Source organism: Podarcis cretensis, assembly GCF_951804945.1.
Source record: "Podarcis cretensis genome assembly, chromosome: 16".
Lineage (NCBI taxonomy): Eukaryota > Metazoa > Chordata > Lepidosauria > Squamata > Lacertidae > Podarcis > Podarcis cretensis.
The window spans coordinates 37,915,984-37,930,459 of NC_137186.1; the positions used below are offsets into that span (position 1 = coordinate 37,915,984).

Genomic DNA, 14,476 nt, shown 5'->3' on the forward strand with positions numbered 1-14,476 from the left:
TTTCGCTCTATAGGATGCACTTTTCCCCCTCCAAAAATGAAGGGGAAATGTGTGTTCATCCTATGGGGTGAATGCAGGCTTTCGCTGAAGCCTGGAGAGCGAGGGGGGTCAGTGCGCACCAACCCCTCTCGCTCTCCAGGCTTCAGGAAGCTATCCGCTAGCCGTGGGATAGCTGTGCGAAGTCGCACACCTCTCCCACAGCTAGCGGAGAGCTTGCCTGCATCCAGAAGCTTGGGGTGCGCTGTGCTCAGCATGCCCCAGGCTTCAGGCTTCATGCAGCTCTCCGCTAGCCGTGGGAGAGGTGTGCGAAGTCGTGCAGCTCTCCCACGGATTGCAGATAGCAGCCTGTTCTGGGGTCAGGGGAAATAATTTTTTCCCCTTTATTCCCCCCCCAAAAAACTAGGTGCATACTATCGGCCGGTGTGCCCTATGGGGCGAAAAATGCGGTAACTTCAGCAAACAAAATTACAGTGGTGCCTCGCAAGACGAAATTAATACATTCCGCGAGTCTCTTCATCTAGCGGTTTCTTCGTCTTGCGAAGCACGGCTATTAGCGGCTTTAAGAAAAAGGAAAAAAACTCGCAAGAACTTGCAAGACGTTTCGTCTTGCGAAGCAAGCCCATAGGGAAATCCGTCTTGCGGAACGACTCAAAAAACGGAAAACTCTTTCATCTAGCGAGCTTTTCGTCTTGCGAGGCATTCGTCTTGCGGGGCACCACTATATTTTATCCAGTCTCATTTTTCCCCGGGTGATAGTCCAGCACGACATCGTTTTGGCTGCTTATGGATTGGGCAAACGATCCGGTAGCGCACTTTTTCTCGTGGGGCAGCAACTTCTTTCTGGTTCTTCTATCCAGGCGAAATCCAGCGGCGCCACCTTTGCCTTCCCCACCCACCCCACCCAGCTGCCACGTCCCCTGAGCGCCCGCCCTCCCCAATGCAATTTGCAATGCCTATTAGAGGCTTTCGATTATTTCAGAATATCTTATAAATTGTGCGAGAACGCGACTGATTAGATTTAATGAACGTTGGCGGTGCTTACTTTCGTGGCTTACATTGTAAATTCTTAGCAGCGGTATTTAAGACTACTCAGCTGGAAAATCAACTCCGTTTGCAGCCTTTTAAAACAATTACGGCAAAAATTTAATCCCAAACTTTAAATGGTAAAGAAGCGCCTTCGATCGTATCTTGAAACTTAGTGCATTGCTACTTCGAACAACCAAAAAAGAAAGGAAGAAAGAGGATGTAGCGTGTCAGGTGAAATTATTATCATGGACATATTTTTTTATCCCCCCACAGGAGGCAAGGCAGTAAATACTGGGTGGGTGTGAATGCGCAGGGAACTTAGTGCCTGGACAGGGATTCGAATTCAGGCTTCTGCAAGCTGAAGTCCAACCTTCCATTGACTACACCACTTTTTTTAAACAGCCACCACAGAAACAAAATAAACTCATTTTGAAAGGCTTTGTGAGGAAAGGAAAGTATTCAACAAAGAACACATTGTTGGGGTTTGCTTCACTTCTAGGGAAAGATAATTAATTTGTTCATTTCATTTCAGAATTTCTCAGTGGCTCTACATTCACTAAATACCCAAGCAGAGCCCAGAAATAGAATGTAAAGCATGAAACCAGATCATAAAACAGCATTAAAGAATTAAAAACTGCAGAAAGAAATTCGATTAAGACTGCAATCCTAACCCCATTTACCTGGGAGCACATCCCATTGAATTCAATAGGGCTTACTGCTGAGTAGACATAGTTAGGATTGCAGCTGAATTCAGGAAGGCATGGAGAGAGAAGAAAAACAAATGGCAGAAACATTTATTATTATTATCTGGGTGTTTTTTAAGCAACAACGAGATAATGCAAAGTGACTTACAGTATACAAGCAAACAAATGCATATGTTAAAACCTGCATAAAAGAGAAAACTGAAAAATCTAAAGGACAATCCTAATTTTTAAAAGGAAGAATTCAAGCATTCCACCAACTCAAGGCCACAGATAAATAAGAGAATGAATTAAATGTTTCTTTACCTGGGGCCTTAAGGTGTGTAAACGATGGCACCAGGCGGCACTGGCGGAGGAAGAGGAGTGCGGGGGGAGTGCACCGGCAGCGCGATCCCGGCAGTGTGCCATCGCGGCTGCTCTCCCACCCTCACTGGGCGCCCCACCCCCTCAGGTGGCGTGCCATACCCCCAGGATGCGTGCCAGCCTGTTCTCCTCCCCCCAGTGCCGGAGCATGAAGCTCCACCACTGCCAGGCAGGACTCCCCACAAATGGGGAGCCACTGCAGTAAAGACCCCTCCTTGTGTTGCCGCCCCCTGGACCTCCCAAGGAGGGGGCACATGGAAAAGGACTTCCAATGACCATCATAGGTGGCGGGTCGGTTCATATGAGGAGAGGTGGTCCTTGCGATATAACAGTGTTGGGCAGGGGATTGACTGATTGATTGATTGATTGATTGATTGACTGACTGATTGATTGATTGCACCGCCGTATACACATAGGTCTCAAGGCAGTTCACAACATAAATTTGAGACATAAGTCTCAAGGCATAGGTCTCAAGGCAGCTCACAACATAAATTTTCAATAAAAAGCACAAAATACATAATAAAAACAATAAAAACAATTAACAATACTAATGTATGCTAACTAATAAAAAATACACCACCAACAAAAGCCTCTAAACAATTCCCTAGGCCACAGATACAAACATCCCAATTAACATTTAAAAACATTTTAAAACAACCCCCATTCCCCAAATAAAACAACACCCACCCAAGTTAAAACCCCATCTCCCGTTAAAACAATCATTTTAGCACAGGGGGTCAATCCCACAGCACTAAAAGCACTTCCTTGCACCAGAGAAGGGTTTGCCACAGGAATATGAGGCACCATCTGTAGACATAAGCAATTGGGGTGGGATGTATAGGGAGAAGCAACTTCTCACCTGCTGTGGTCCAGAACTGTGTAAATTGTAGTCCATTCATCCCATCCAAGCTGGTAGAGAGAGCCCGGCATTACTTATTTACTGTATTTAATTTTAATCCTGCTTTTCAGACATCTGATGAAGTGAACAAACCCAAACCCCTGTGCTGCAAAATGTAGCAGTCTACAAAAATGCAAACGCAACATGCTGGCTGATAACTGTTTGTGAATATATAAAAACAAAATAAAAAAATTCCTTCCAGTAGCACCTTAAAGACCAACTAAGTTAGTTCTAGGTATGAGCTTTCGTGTGCATGCACACTTCTTCAGATACACACGAATGCATGCACACGAAAGCTCATACCAAGAACTAACTTAGTTGGTCTTTAAGGTGCTACTGGGAGGAATTTTTTTATTTTGTTTTGACTATGGCAGACCAACACGGCTACCTATCTGTAACTGTGAATATATAATCGGTCATGATGTCATTCTTTTTTTTAAAAAAATAATATTTATTAAAATTTTAAAGGTTACAGAAAGAAAAAGTAAAAATACCACATTAAACAAAAACAGAGAAATAAAACCGATTAAACAAAAACAAAAACGCAAAGAAAAATACATCAGATCTCCTCATTACTAATCTTTCATTAGCTTATTTCCTTGACCTCCTCACACCTCCCTTTTTTGTATTCTAGGTCAATTATCCATTTCAGCAAATCCTTTCCCTCTTTTAAAATTTTTGTCCTGTAAATTGTCTTAATATAATGTAACTTTACTTTTCCTCCTTTCACCAATTAACAGTCAGTTATTCCCAAATCCTTTATATCATTCCTGCTAAAATCATATAATATTATTCCAACATCCTTCTAACAGTTATTAATTTTACAATGTTTCTGTAAATAGTCTTTTAATTTCCTCCAATCTTCCTCCACCGACTCTTCTCCCTGGTCTCGGATTCTGCCGGTCATGATGTCATTCAACATATACGAATAAGCCACTTCAAAATGATGTATATATCCTACACCACATCTCACAAAATATACAAGTAACTACAAGTTGTTATGCGTATCAGAGTCAAACAAAGAATCAAATCAATGAACAGCGAGGAACATCAAGCCATCTCTCAAAGGAAGACGTCTCACAAAAGTCTTAAAGGAAGACGTCTTATCAATGGAATATTCATACTGGTGGGGACTATCCAGTGAGCACTGATCCAATGATCCCCACTAGAATGAATATTCCATTGATAATTATTCACTGATGAAGACTTTATTTCGAAACAGTTGAACTATTCTGGATATACTGTCCTTTTGAGACTTTGGAGAGACGTCTTCCTTTAAGACTTTTGTGAGACGTCTTCCTTTGAGAGACGGCTTGGCATTCCTCACTATTCATTTATTTGATTTGTTTGGACGCTCTGGTTGCGAACGTGATCTGTGCGGGAGGCATGTTCACAACCCGCAGCATCGTGTCTGCGCACGCGCGGATCGTGATTCGGTGCTTCTGCGTATGCGCAAACAGCGATTTAGCACTCGTGCGCAAGTGCTGAAACCCGGAAGTAACCCATTCTGGTACTTCCGGGTTCGGCGCAGTGCACAACTTGAACACGCACAACCTGAAGCATCTGTAACCCGAGGTATGACTGTACATCATTTTGAAGTGGCTTATTCCTATACGCTGAATGACATCATAACCGATTACAGTGGTGCCTCGCAAGACGAAAAGAATCCGTTCCGCGAGTCTCTTCGTCTTGCGCTTTTTTCGTCTTGCGAAGCAAGCCCATTAGTGGCTTAGCGGTTTAGCGCTATTAGCGGCTTAGGGGCTTAGGGGATCAGCTGATAAGTGGCTTAGCGGATCAGCTGATAAGCGGCTTAGCGGATCAGCTGTTAAGCGGCTTAGCGGATCAGCTGTTAAGCGGCTCAGCGGATCAGCTGTTAAGCGGCTCAGCGGATCAGCTGTTAAGCGGCTTAGCGGATCAGCTGTTAAGCGGCTTAGCGGATCAGCTGTTAAGCGGCTTAGCGGCTTAGAAAAAGGGGGGGGAACCCCGCAGGAACTCGCAAGACATTTTCGTCTTGCGAAGCACCTCCAAAATGGAAAAGCCTTTCGTCTAGCGGGTTTTCCGTCTTGCGAGGCGTTCATCTTGCGGGGCACCACTGTATATATTCACTAACAGTTATCTGATGAAGTGGGCGGGAGTCAGGGAGAGCTTATGGCGTACTCAATTTGTTGTCTTTCAAGGCTCCACAAAGCGCCTTGTTGCTGATTTGTTTGTTTGCTTGCTTGCTTGCTTGCTTGCTTGCTTGCTTGCTTGTTGCAAGAAGCAAACATAGGTACCACTCTGGAAATTCTGACAATAATTGCCTCCCAAAGCGACTCACGTCACTTAAAGAGGGAGAGAGAAGGGCCTGATGCCATCAGGTGTGCAAGCTAAAAATAGGCAAGACGTACGAGTAAAAAGGAGTAGACAGATTAGATAGAGGAGGGAGATCAGGTTCTTCTGATAAGTGGGATTTTCATCCAGCTGAAGCCAGGCTGGTCTTCCCTTGCTGTAAGAAGAGGTAGCTCACCAGGACAAGATGGTTTGAGCACACCAATCCTGCCAGGTGGTGGCCACAGATTGGCACGTGTTAACCATGAGCAAGCAGCGTTTCCTGCTTCACATGACTGGCATTGAAGGGGGGGGGGGAGGGAACTGCCTTTTTCAGACATCCTCCCAGCAGCATAGAAACCTGAAACGCAGTTTGCCTCTGCTTCCTCTTTATTCTGTTTTTTTTTTAATAATATTTATTAAGTTTTTAACAAAAAAAGATTACAAAACAGTAAATAGTAAACAAAGAACACACAAAAAGAATACAAAAACCGAGATTTAACGTAAAAATAAAAAAATAAAATAAAAACCCCTCTTTCTGATATCTTACAATCATTTACTTATTTTCCTGACTTCCTCACACCTCCCTTTTTTGTATTCCATTTAAAAATTTGTTCAGCAAATTCATACCCTCTTAATTTACCCTTAATTGTTTATCCTCACATATTCTAACTTCAAATTTTCATCTGATATCAATCCCTTCTTTCATATTCTTATTTTGCCTTATTGCTAGAACCACTTCGTTTCATTCCAACGTCATTAACATTCAATAATTTTACAGTGTTTCTGTAGATAGATTTTAAAATTCTTCCAGTCTTCTTCCACCGACTCTTCTCCCTGGTCTCGGATTCTGCCAGTCATTTCCGCCAATTCCATGTAGTCCATTACTTGCATCTGCCATTCTTCCAAGGTGGGTAGGTCTTGTGTCTTCCAATGCTTTGCAATGAGTATTCTTGCTGCTGCTGTAGCGTACATGAAGAAAGTTCTACTTCCTCTTTATTCTGCAAGCACAGCACCAATGTTGAAGGAGGCTGGTTTTCCTCCTGTAGTTGATACCTGCAGCATGGCAGTTTGGTTTTGGCTTTATTTTGAATTTTTTAAAAAGGATGAAACTGGAGACACTCTTTACGTCCGGAATCTGGAACCTGCGCCCACCCACCCCCCAGATGTTGTTGGACTCCAGTCTCCATCATCTTTGACCATTGGTTGGGATGATGGGAATTGTAGACCACCTGGAAGGCCAGAGGTTCACCACTTCTGCCTTACACTGCAAATATACCGTATTTTTCACTCCATAAGGCATACTTGACCATAAGGCGCACCTACTTTTTTTGGGGGGGGGATTAAAAAAAAAATACCCTCAAAAAATACCTGGTTTTGGGGCTGGGGGTGGGGGATACTCAGGCTTCCCCCAGCCCCAGCCCCAAAAACAGGTTGGGGCCCGGAGTTTGCAGGGCTGGGGGAGGGGGGAGCCCGAGCTTCCCCTGCCCCCAGCCCCCAAAACAGGTTAGGGGGAAGCGGTGTTGCTGCGCCCAGCTTCGCTGCTTCTCCCGGAGCTTGTGGGGCTGGCTGGGGAAGCCCGGGTACCCCCCCCCCCCACGCCCAACCCCAGGGACCACACATTTGCTCCTTAAGACGCACAGACTTTCCCCCTTAGATTTTAGGGGGGTGCGTCTTATGGAGCGAAAAATATGGTATATTTGCCAGGATACTGTAACCGGGTCTTCTGGTTTGTGATAAGGCAGCTCACCACTGGAAACAAAACAAAAAGTGATTAACAGTGCAATTCTAACCATGTCTATTATTAATTAATTACTTAATTAATTAGGTAGTTAGTTAATTAGATTTGTATACTGCACTATACCTATAGATCTCAGGGCAGTTTGCAACATAAAATTACAATATATAAAAAAACCAGAAAATGCACAATAAAAACCAAAACAGCCCAGCAATCCCCACTTCCACAACACATGTTAAAAGATCATCAGATGTCATTCAGCCTGGCTAAAGAGAAACAGTTTCTCCTGGCGCCTAAAGTTGTATCATGAAGACGCCAGCTGAACTTTCCTGGGGAGAACAGCCCGCAAATGAGGCAAAGCAGAAAAGGCCCGTTCTCATGATGTGACCATGAAAAGGGACTGATGTCAATGTTCCCCGCTTACAGATCACCCTCTTCCTGCCCAGATCAGCTTCCTCATCCATAATGGGTGAGGGAGATCTTATTCTGAGACCAACCTGACATTCAACAACAGCAGCAGTTACAGACCCGAGGGCTGCCTGACAAGACAACTGCAATTTCCCAGCTTGGAGGAGGGGTTGGCACACGGCAAAGTCACTAACTGCCTGCGCCCCGTGCCCCTTACCCAGCCTGCCCCATGTCACACACTCCATAACTCCCCCCACCCCAAACCACTGAGATTGGGGGACCCCCTGCTCTCCTCTTCTCCCAGGAACATCCCACCAAGAGCCCTTATTTGAACACAAACAAGTTAAAAATAAAAATAAATAAATAATTTATTATTCATACCCCGCCCATCTGGCTGGGTTTTTCCAGCCACTCCGGGCGGCTTCCAACCAAATATTAAAATTATACAGCATCAAACATTAAAAACTTCCCTAAACAGGGCTGCCTTCAGTTGTCTTTTAAAAGTAAAATAGTTGCTTATTGCCTTGACATCTGGTGGGAGGGCATTCCACAAGGCGGGCGCCACTACTGAGAAGGCCCTCTGCCTGGTTCCCTGTAACCTCACTTCTCTCAATGAGGGAACTGCCAGAAGGCCCTTGGTGCTGGACTCAGTGTCCAGGCTGGACGATGAGGGTGGAGACACTCCTTCAGGTATACAGGACCGAGGCCGTTTAGGGCTTTAAAGGTCATAACCAACACTTTGAATCGTGCTCAGAAACGTACTGGGAGCCAATGCAGATCTCTCCAGACCAGTGTTATGTGGTCTCGGCGGCTACTCCCAGTCACCAGTCTAGCTGCTGCATTCTGGATTAATTGCAGTTTCCAGGTCACCTTCAAAGGTAGCCCCGCTTAGAGTGCATTGCAGTAGTCCAAGCGGGAGATAACTAGAGCATGCACCACTCTGGCGCATTAAGGTAAAGGTAAAGGTACCCCTGCCCGTACGGGCCAGTCTTGACAGACTCTGGGGTTGTGCGCCCATCTCACTTAAGAGGCCAGGGGCCAGCGCTGTCCGGAGACACTTCCGGGTCACGTGGCCAGCGTGACATCGCTGCTCTGGCGAGCCAGAGCCGCACACGGAAACGCCGTTTACCTTCCCGCTGGTAAGCGGTCCCTATTTATCTACTTGCACCCGGAGGTGCTTTCGAACTGCTAGGTTGGCATTAACTGCTGGCGCATTAGAAGCATTTTAAAGCATTCCAAATAGCTGGGGCCATAACAGCAACCGAAAGCAGCATACCCTAACCCAAAGATCTTCTGGCCGCCTCAGCTTCCAAGGCTGCAGTCCATCACTGAATCTGTAGAGCCACACCTGAGGCCAGGTAGAAGAGGCAGGGGGCAGGTCCCACAAGGCCCACAGCCGATGGTCTCCTGTGCTGGACAGCCACACTCCTTTGAGGCTGTCTCCTCGGAAGTACGTATGTCCTGTTGAATTCACTTGGGCTTTACTCCCAGTAAGCAGGTTTAGGGTTGGGGTACTTTATCCAGTGACTTCTGAATCATGCTGTACAGCTTGCAAACCTCATTTTTGTTGGGGTTTTAGTATTCATAGGAATCAAAAGGGATTTATCTCTTGCTTTTGCAAAATCGCTGTAGTCCAGCATTTGCATAAAACCAGCAAGCGCTGGATTTCGGGGGTTTTTTTCTCCCGCCAGATAATACAGGTCGCCAGCATCTGTTGATGCTCTGCTTTGACTTTGTACCGGGTGTGTGTGTGTTCTGCTAGCCATAATAAGATGGCCTTTATTCCAAATTATGTCTGTTTGCATCAGTAGCTGCAAGCTAATCCACATGGGACGAGGGACGGATTTGTGTAATTCTGGTTAATAAAACGAGAATACAATAACTCCAGAATCCTGTGGTGCAGGAAACTGGAATTTCCCAAAAATGTGCTTCTTTTCCTGGCTGTTTTTGTTCTTGTTTCCTTTGGTGTGCTTACAGTATTTTCTGCATGTGGATGTGAGAAAACATAATTTAAGCTGTGGTTGCTTAGTTCAGCTAATCCTCTTGTAAGGCAAGCAGATCCGTTCTCTTCGAACTGTAAAGAAGCAGCGGATCCAGGGTGCCAGCTCACTTGCCTAGCTTCTTATAGGAACACAGAGTCAGACCATGGAGAAATCTAGCGCAGTATTGTCCACACAGACTGGCAGCAGCTCTCCAGGGTATCAGCCAGGAGTTTTTCCCAGCCCTTTCCGGAGACCCCAGGGATTCAACACGGGACATTCTGCATGCAAAAGGTCATAAAGGTTTTCATAAACGCTCTATAGAGTTTGGAGTGAGCAGTGAGGAAGGGGCCAAGTTTGCTGACGACACTAAATTGCTCAGGGTCCATAAAACAAAAATACCTTTCCAAACTGAATGAATAAGTGACAAATGCAATTCAGTGTAAACAAGTGTAAAAGTGGTGCATGTCAGGAAATGGTCAAGGGGGTGAAGTGATGCCCCTATGAAGAAAAGCTGCGGAGTTTGGGACTTTTTAGTTTAAAGCAGTGTTTCTCAACCTCTGGGTCCCCAGATGTTGGACTACAACTCCCATCATTCCTAGCCAGCATGACCAGTGGTCAGGGATGATGGGAGTTGTAGTCCAACAACATCTGGGGACGCACAGGTTGAGAACCACTGGTTTAGAGGGAAGGTGAGGAAGATGCGACAGGATTGAAGTTCATAAACTTGCGGATGGCATGAAGAAAGTGGATGAAGAAAAGTTGGGACACTGGGACTTGTGGACAACAATGAAGTTGAACGTTGGGAGATTCAGGACAGAAAGGACTTCTTGACATGGCGCATAGTTAAACTCTGGAACTCCCTGCCACAGGAGGAAGCAATGACCACCAAATTGGATGGCTTTAAAAGAGGATTAGACAAATTTATGGAGGAGGAGAGGGCTGTCGATGAGTGTTAAGCACAATGGCTTAAAGTTAGGTTAATCGGGTTCCATCCCCCACTTGGTGCTGGTTTTGACCTTTAAAGCCCTTCACAGCCTAGGACCCTCGTACCTATGGGACCGCCTCTCCCGGTATGCCCCACGGAGAGCCTCAAGGTCCATAAATAGCAACACCCTAGTGGTCCGGTGCCCTAAGGAAGTCAGATTAGCCTTAACCAGAGCCAGGGCCTTTTCAACACTGGCTCCGGCCTGGTGGAACGCTCTGCCTCATGAGACCAAGGCCCTGCAGGATTTCTATCCGCAGGGCCTGTAAGACAGAGTTGTTCCGCCTGGCCTTTGGCTTGAAATCAGTTTGATTCCCTCCCCCTCTTTCTTTTTCCTTTTTCCTTTCTCCTCCTGTGATGAGGCTGCATTTTAATGTTTCAGTATTTTAATTGTTGTATTTTAATCTTGTTTTTAAGTTGTATTCATTCAATTTGTTTTTATTATTGCTTGTTAGCCACCCTGAGCCCGGCCTTGGCTGTGGAGGGCGGGGTATAAATAAATATTATTATTATTATTACTATTATTATTATTATTATTATGAAGCTCTGACCCTACCTCGCAGGGTTGTTAGGAGGATAAAATGGAGGAGTGAGGGAAATGACATGCACCACTCCAAGCACAGGAGGGGAATCTTGGGCCCAGGGGCTGAATGGGGACCTCGATGTCTCTCTCTGGCCTTTGGGGTGCTCTCCAGACCACACCCATCACCAGCCCTGCTTCACACACCCCTTAAGTGTTATTGCCTTGCAGGAATGTGTGCTTCAGCTGTGAAAGGGTGTGTGTGTGTGTGTGTGTATTTGTAGAAACTACCAAGCAAAGGTAAAATTTGCATTAATTGCCCTGCCCCCTTTCCCCTCTTGCACTGCCCACTACCAGGATGGGGCCCCCAGAAGGTTGCACAGAAAGGCATGCAGCCCACTGGCTAAAATAAGGTTCCTCACCCCTGATCTCTGAGGGATGCGGGTGGCGCTGTGGTTTAAACCACAGAGCCTAGGGCTTGCCGATCAGAAGGTTGGCGGTTCGAATCCCCGTGATGGGGTGAGCGCCCGTGGCTTGGTCCCTGCTCCTGCCAACCTAGCAGTTCAAAAGCACATCAAAGTGCAAGTAGATAAATAGGTACCGCTCCGGCGGGAAAGTAAACGGCGTTTCCGTGCGCTGCTCTGGTTTGCCAGAAGTGGCTTAGTCATGCTGGCCACATGACCTGGAAAAACTGGGGGCAAACACCGGCTCCCTTGGCCTGTAAAGCGAGATGAGCGCCGCAACCCCAGAGTCGTCCGTGACTGGACCTAACGGTCAGGGGTCCCTTTACCTTTTACCCCTGATCTAGAAGGAAGGGTGGGATTTTTAAAAAAATGTGAAGCTCCATATTGCATTTCCCCCTCTCTTGCAGGAATATTGGAAAGCAACAGACTGAAGATCGTGAAGGTCAGCACTATCAATCAGACGATTGGGAATGCAGTCTATCATGCGGCCGATATGTCTGTCTGGTGGCAGATCCCTCAATACCTCTTGATTGGGTTCAGCGAGATATTTGCAAGTATTTCAGGTGAGTTTGGGAAGGGGAGCGCGGAAAGGTCTTGCGGCTCTTTCCTGTATGGCCATTTCATCCCGTTGGCTGAGGAGCCTTGGGCCACAGGGAGAATGCAAACCCCACCCCTGCCTTCCTCCCTGTGTGGCCCTCAAAGCTCTTCCCAGGCCACATGCACCACTCTCTCCCAGCTTCCCGCATCTAATGTTTTCTCTGGCCGGAAACGTGTCTCTCAGCTTTGGGGAACGCCTCTTGCTTATCTCTGCTGTGCGAGATGCAAAGCTCAAATTTCACACTCTGCCCACTTTTGCCTGTGGCCCCGCCCACCGCCAGCATGCGGCCCTTGGAACATTGCTTAGAAAGTAATGTGGCCCTCGGACTGGAAAAGCTTCCCCACGCCTGATTTAAAAGCTCTCTCACCTGCCCTGGGCTCTTGCTTCCATTTCATACTTTTACGATGCTGCTTTTAGGGATCTGCAGGTGAGGGGAAGAAAGCTTATTCTGTGTATTTGCAGCGTTTTCCACTTGGCAGTTATTTTAAACACGTTTGTGGGAGCGGGGGTTATTGAGGGGTTTTTTGTTCTTGTTTTTATTACGTATTTGGTGTTCTCAATTTTTTTATGTTGTGAAGAGCCCTGCCATCTTCGGATAAAGGGCAGTATTCAAATATAATAATAATAATAATAATAATAATAATAATAATAATAATAATAATAATAATAATACAGTGGTATCTCGGGTTAAGAACTTAATTCGTTCTGGAGGTCCATTCTTAACCTGAAACTGAGTTACCACTTTAGCTAATGGGGCCTCCCGCTGCCACACAATTTCTGTTCTCATCCTGAAGCAAAGTTCTTAACCTGACGTACTATTTCTGGGTTAGTGGAGTCTGTAACCTGAAGCATCTAAACCTGAGGTACCACCGTAATGATGTTGATAGTGTTGGAGCCCTGTTTTGTGCCATGTCATCAAGGTCCAGGGTTCAGTCCCTGGAAACCCCAGTCAAGTTGTAAGACCTGGGAGGAGACGGGATTCTCAGCCTGACATCTCGGGGTGCTGCCCCTTGGCAGTTGACATTGCAGAGCTGGATCCGAACCAATGGATTCAATTTACGAGGGGGTGGGGGGGAGGAAGAAAAAGATCTAGCCTATCTCTTAGCAAGATTGCCCATAGGACACAAGTAGCTTTGATGGTGGGACGATGGTCTTTGGTGGGCTCTCTTTCCCTAGAGCTGCTTAAGCAGAGGTTGGGTGACCACCTCGCAGGGATGTTGTAGGAGTTGATTTCCTGCATTCGCACAATGTAACCTCGGGATACATACGCTTCAGGTTACAGACTCCGCTAACCAAGAAATATTACCTCGGGTTAAGAACTTTGCTTCAGGATGAGAACAGAAATCGTGCTCTGGCGGCGCGGTGGCAGCAGGAGGCCCCATTAGCTAAAGTGGTGCTTCATATTAAGAACAGTTTCAGGTTAAGAACGGACCTCTGGAATGAATTAAGTACTTAGCCCGAGGTACCACTGTATTAGAACTGCTTTTAAGAGGTTTCATGTCCTGTTGTGTGTCACCCTGGGCTCCTTTGGAAGGAAGGGAGGAATAGGGGAGCCTCATAACAGGAAGGGCCATAGCTCAGTGCTGGAACATGTATTTAGTGTCCACATGGTCTAAGGCAGGGGTCAGCAAACTTTTTCAGCAGGGGGCTGGTCCACTGTCCCTCAGACCTTGTGGTGGGCCGGACTATATTTTGAAAAAATATGAACGAATTTCTGTGCCCCACAAATAACCCAGAGATGTGTTTTAAATAAAAGCACACATTCTACTCATGTAAAAACACACTGATTCCCAGACCATCTACGGGCCGGATTGAGAAGGCGATGGGGCCATATCCAGCCCACGGGCCTTAGGTTGCCTACCCATGGTCTAAGGGCCAGTCCCTGGCAGCTTCAGGTTTGTTTTTGTTTTTTAAAAAAGGATCAGGTGATGGCAAAGACTTTTGCTGACTTTGGGAGCCACTGTCAATCAATGCAGATGGCACAAGGTTAGATGGCCCCAAGGCTGCAGATGTTGCCAGTGTGCAGCTTGAAATTCGCTGTTCTAGCCCAAAAGGCAAGTGTCCTTGAGTATTTCCGTCCCCTGCCGGTTTCATGTAGTGTCCGGCAGTACAGGCTTCTATTGATTTTATTCTCTTTTCTCTCTCTCCTTCTTTCTCGTGGAATGCACAAACGGGAGGAGGGAGCGTGGCCGTAAAATCTCATTTTCTGGTCTGTTTCACACACATTCAGGGCTCATTAGCAAAAGCAAAGCAAGAAATAGCTCCAGCTTTGTGCCTCCATTTCACATGCATGTTGTTTTGCGTAGACGTCGAATTTAATAACTGTTGCTCTCTTTTCTCTGCTCCTCTCTCTTCCTTTTTACTCTCCCTCGACACTCGACACCAGGATCACCATGGGCCAAAAACAAAGAATGCCCCCAAAAATTGATATTCTGTGCCTCGTTTTTAAAGTCCCCCCCGAAGTAAAGTTTAGTTGTTAATCTTGAACA

General features: G+C 46.2%; 1 protein-coding gene and 1 long non-coding RNA gene across 3 annotated transcripts in view; both read left to right on the plus strand.

Moving 5' to 3' along the window:
* The window catches only part of LOC307205126, a 449,333-nt gene that overhangs the window by 50,919 nt on the left and 383,938 nt on the right, over positions 1-14,476 (plus strand). The window lies entirely within an intron of this gene.
* The window catches only part of SLC15A4 (solute carrier family 15 member 4), a 57,205-nt gene that overhangs the window by 29,289 nt on the left and 13,440 nt on the right, over positions 1-14,476 (plus strand). For both annotated transcript variants that reach the window (XM_079956792.1, XM_079956791.1), the window contains exon 6: positions 11,797-11,952. In XM_079956792.1, the coding sequence (XP_079812918.1) occupies positions 11,797-11,952 (156 nt within the window). The remainder of the gene's footprint in view (positions 1-11,796; positions 11,953-14,476) is intronic.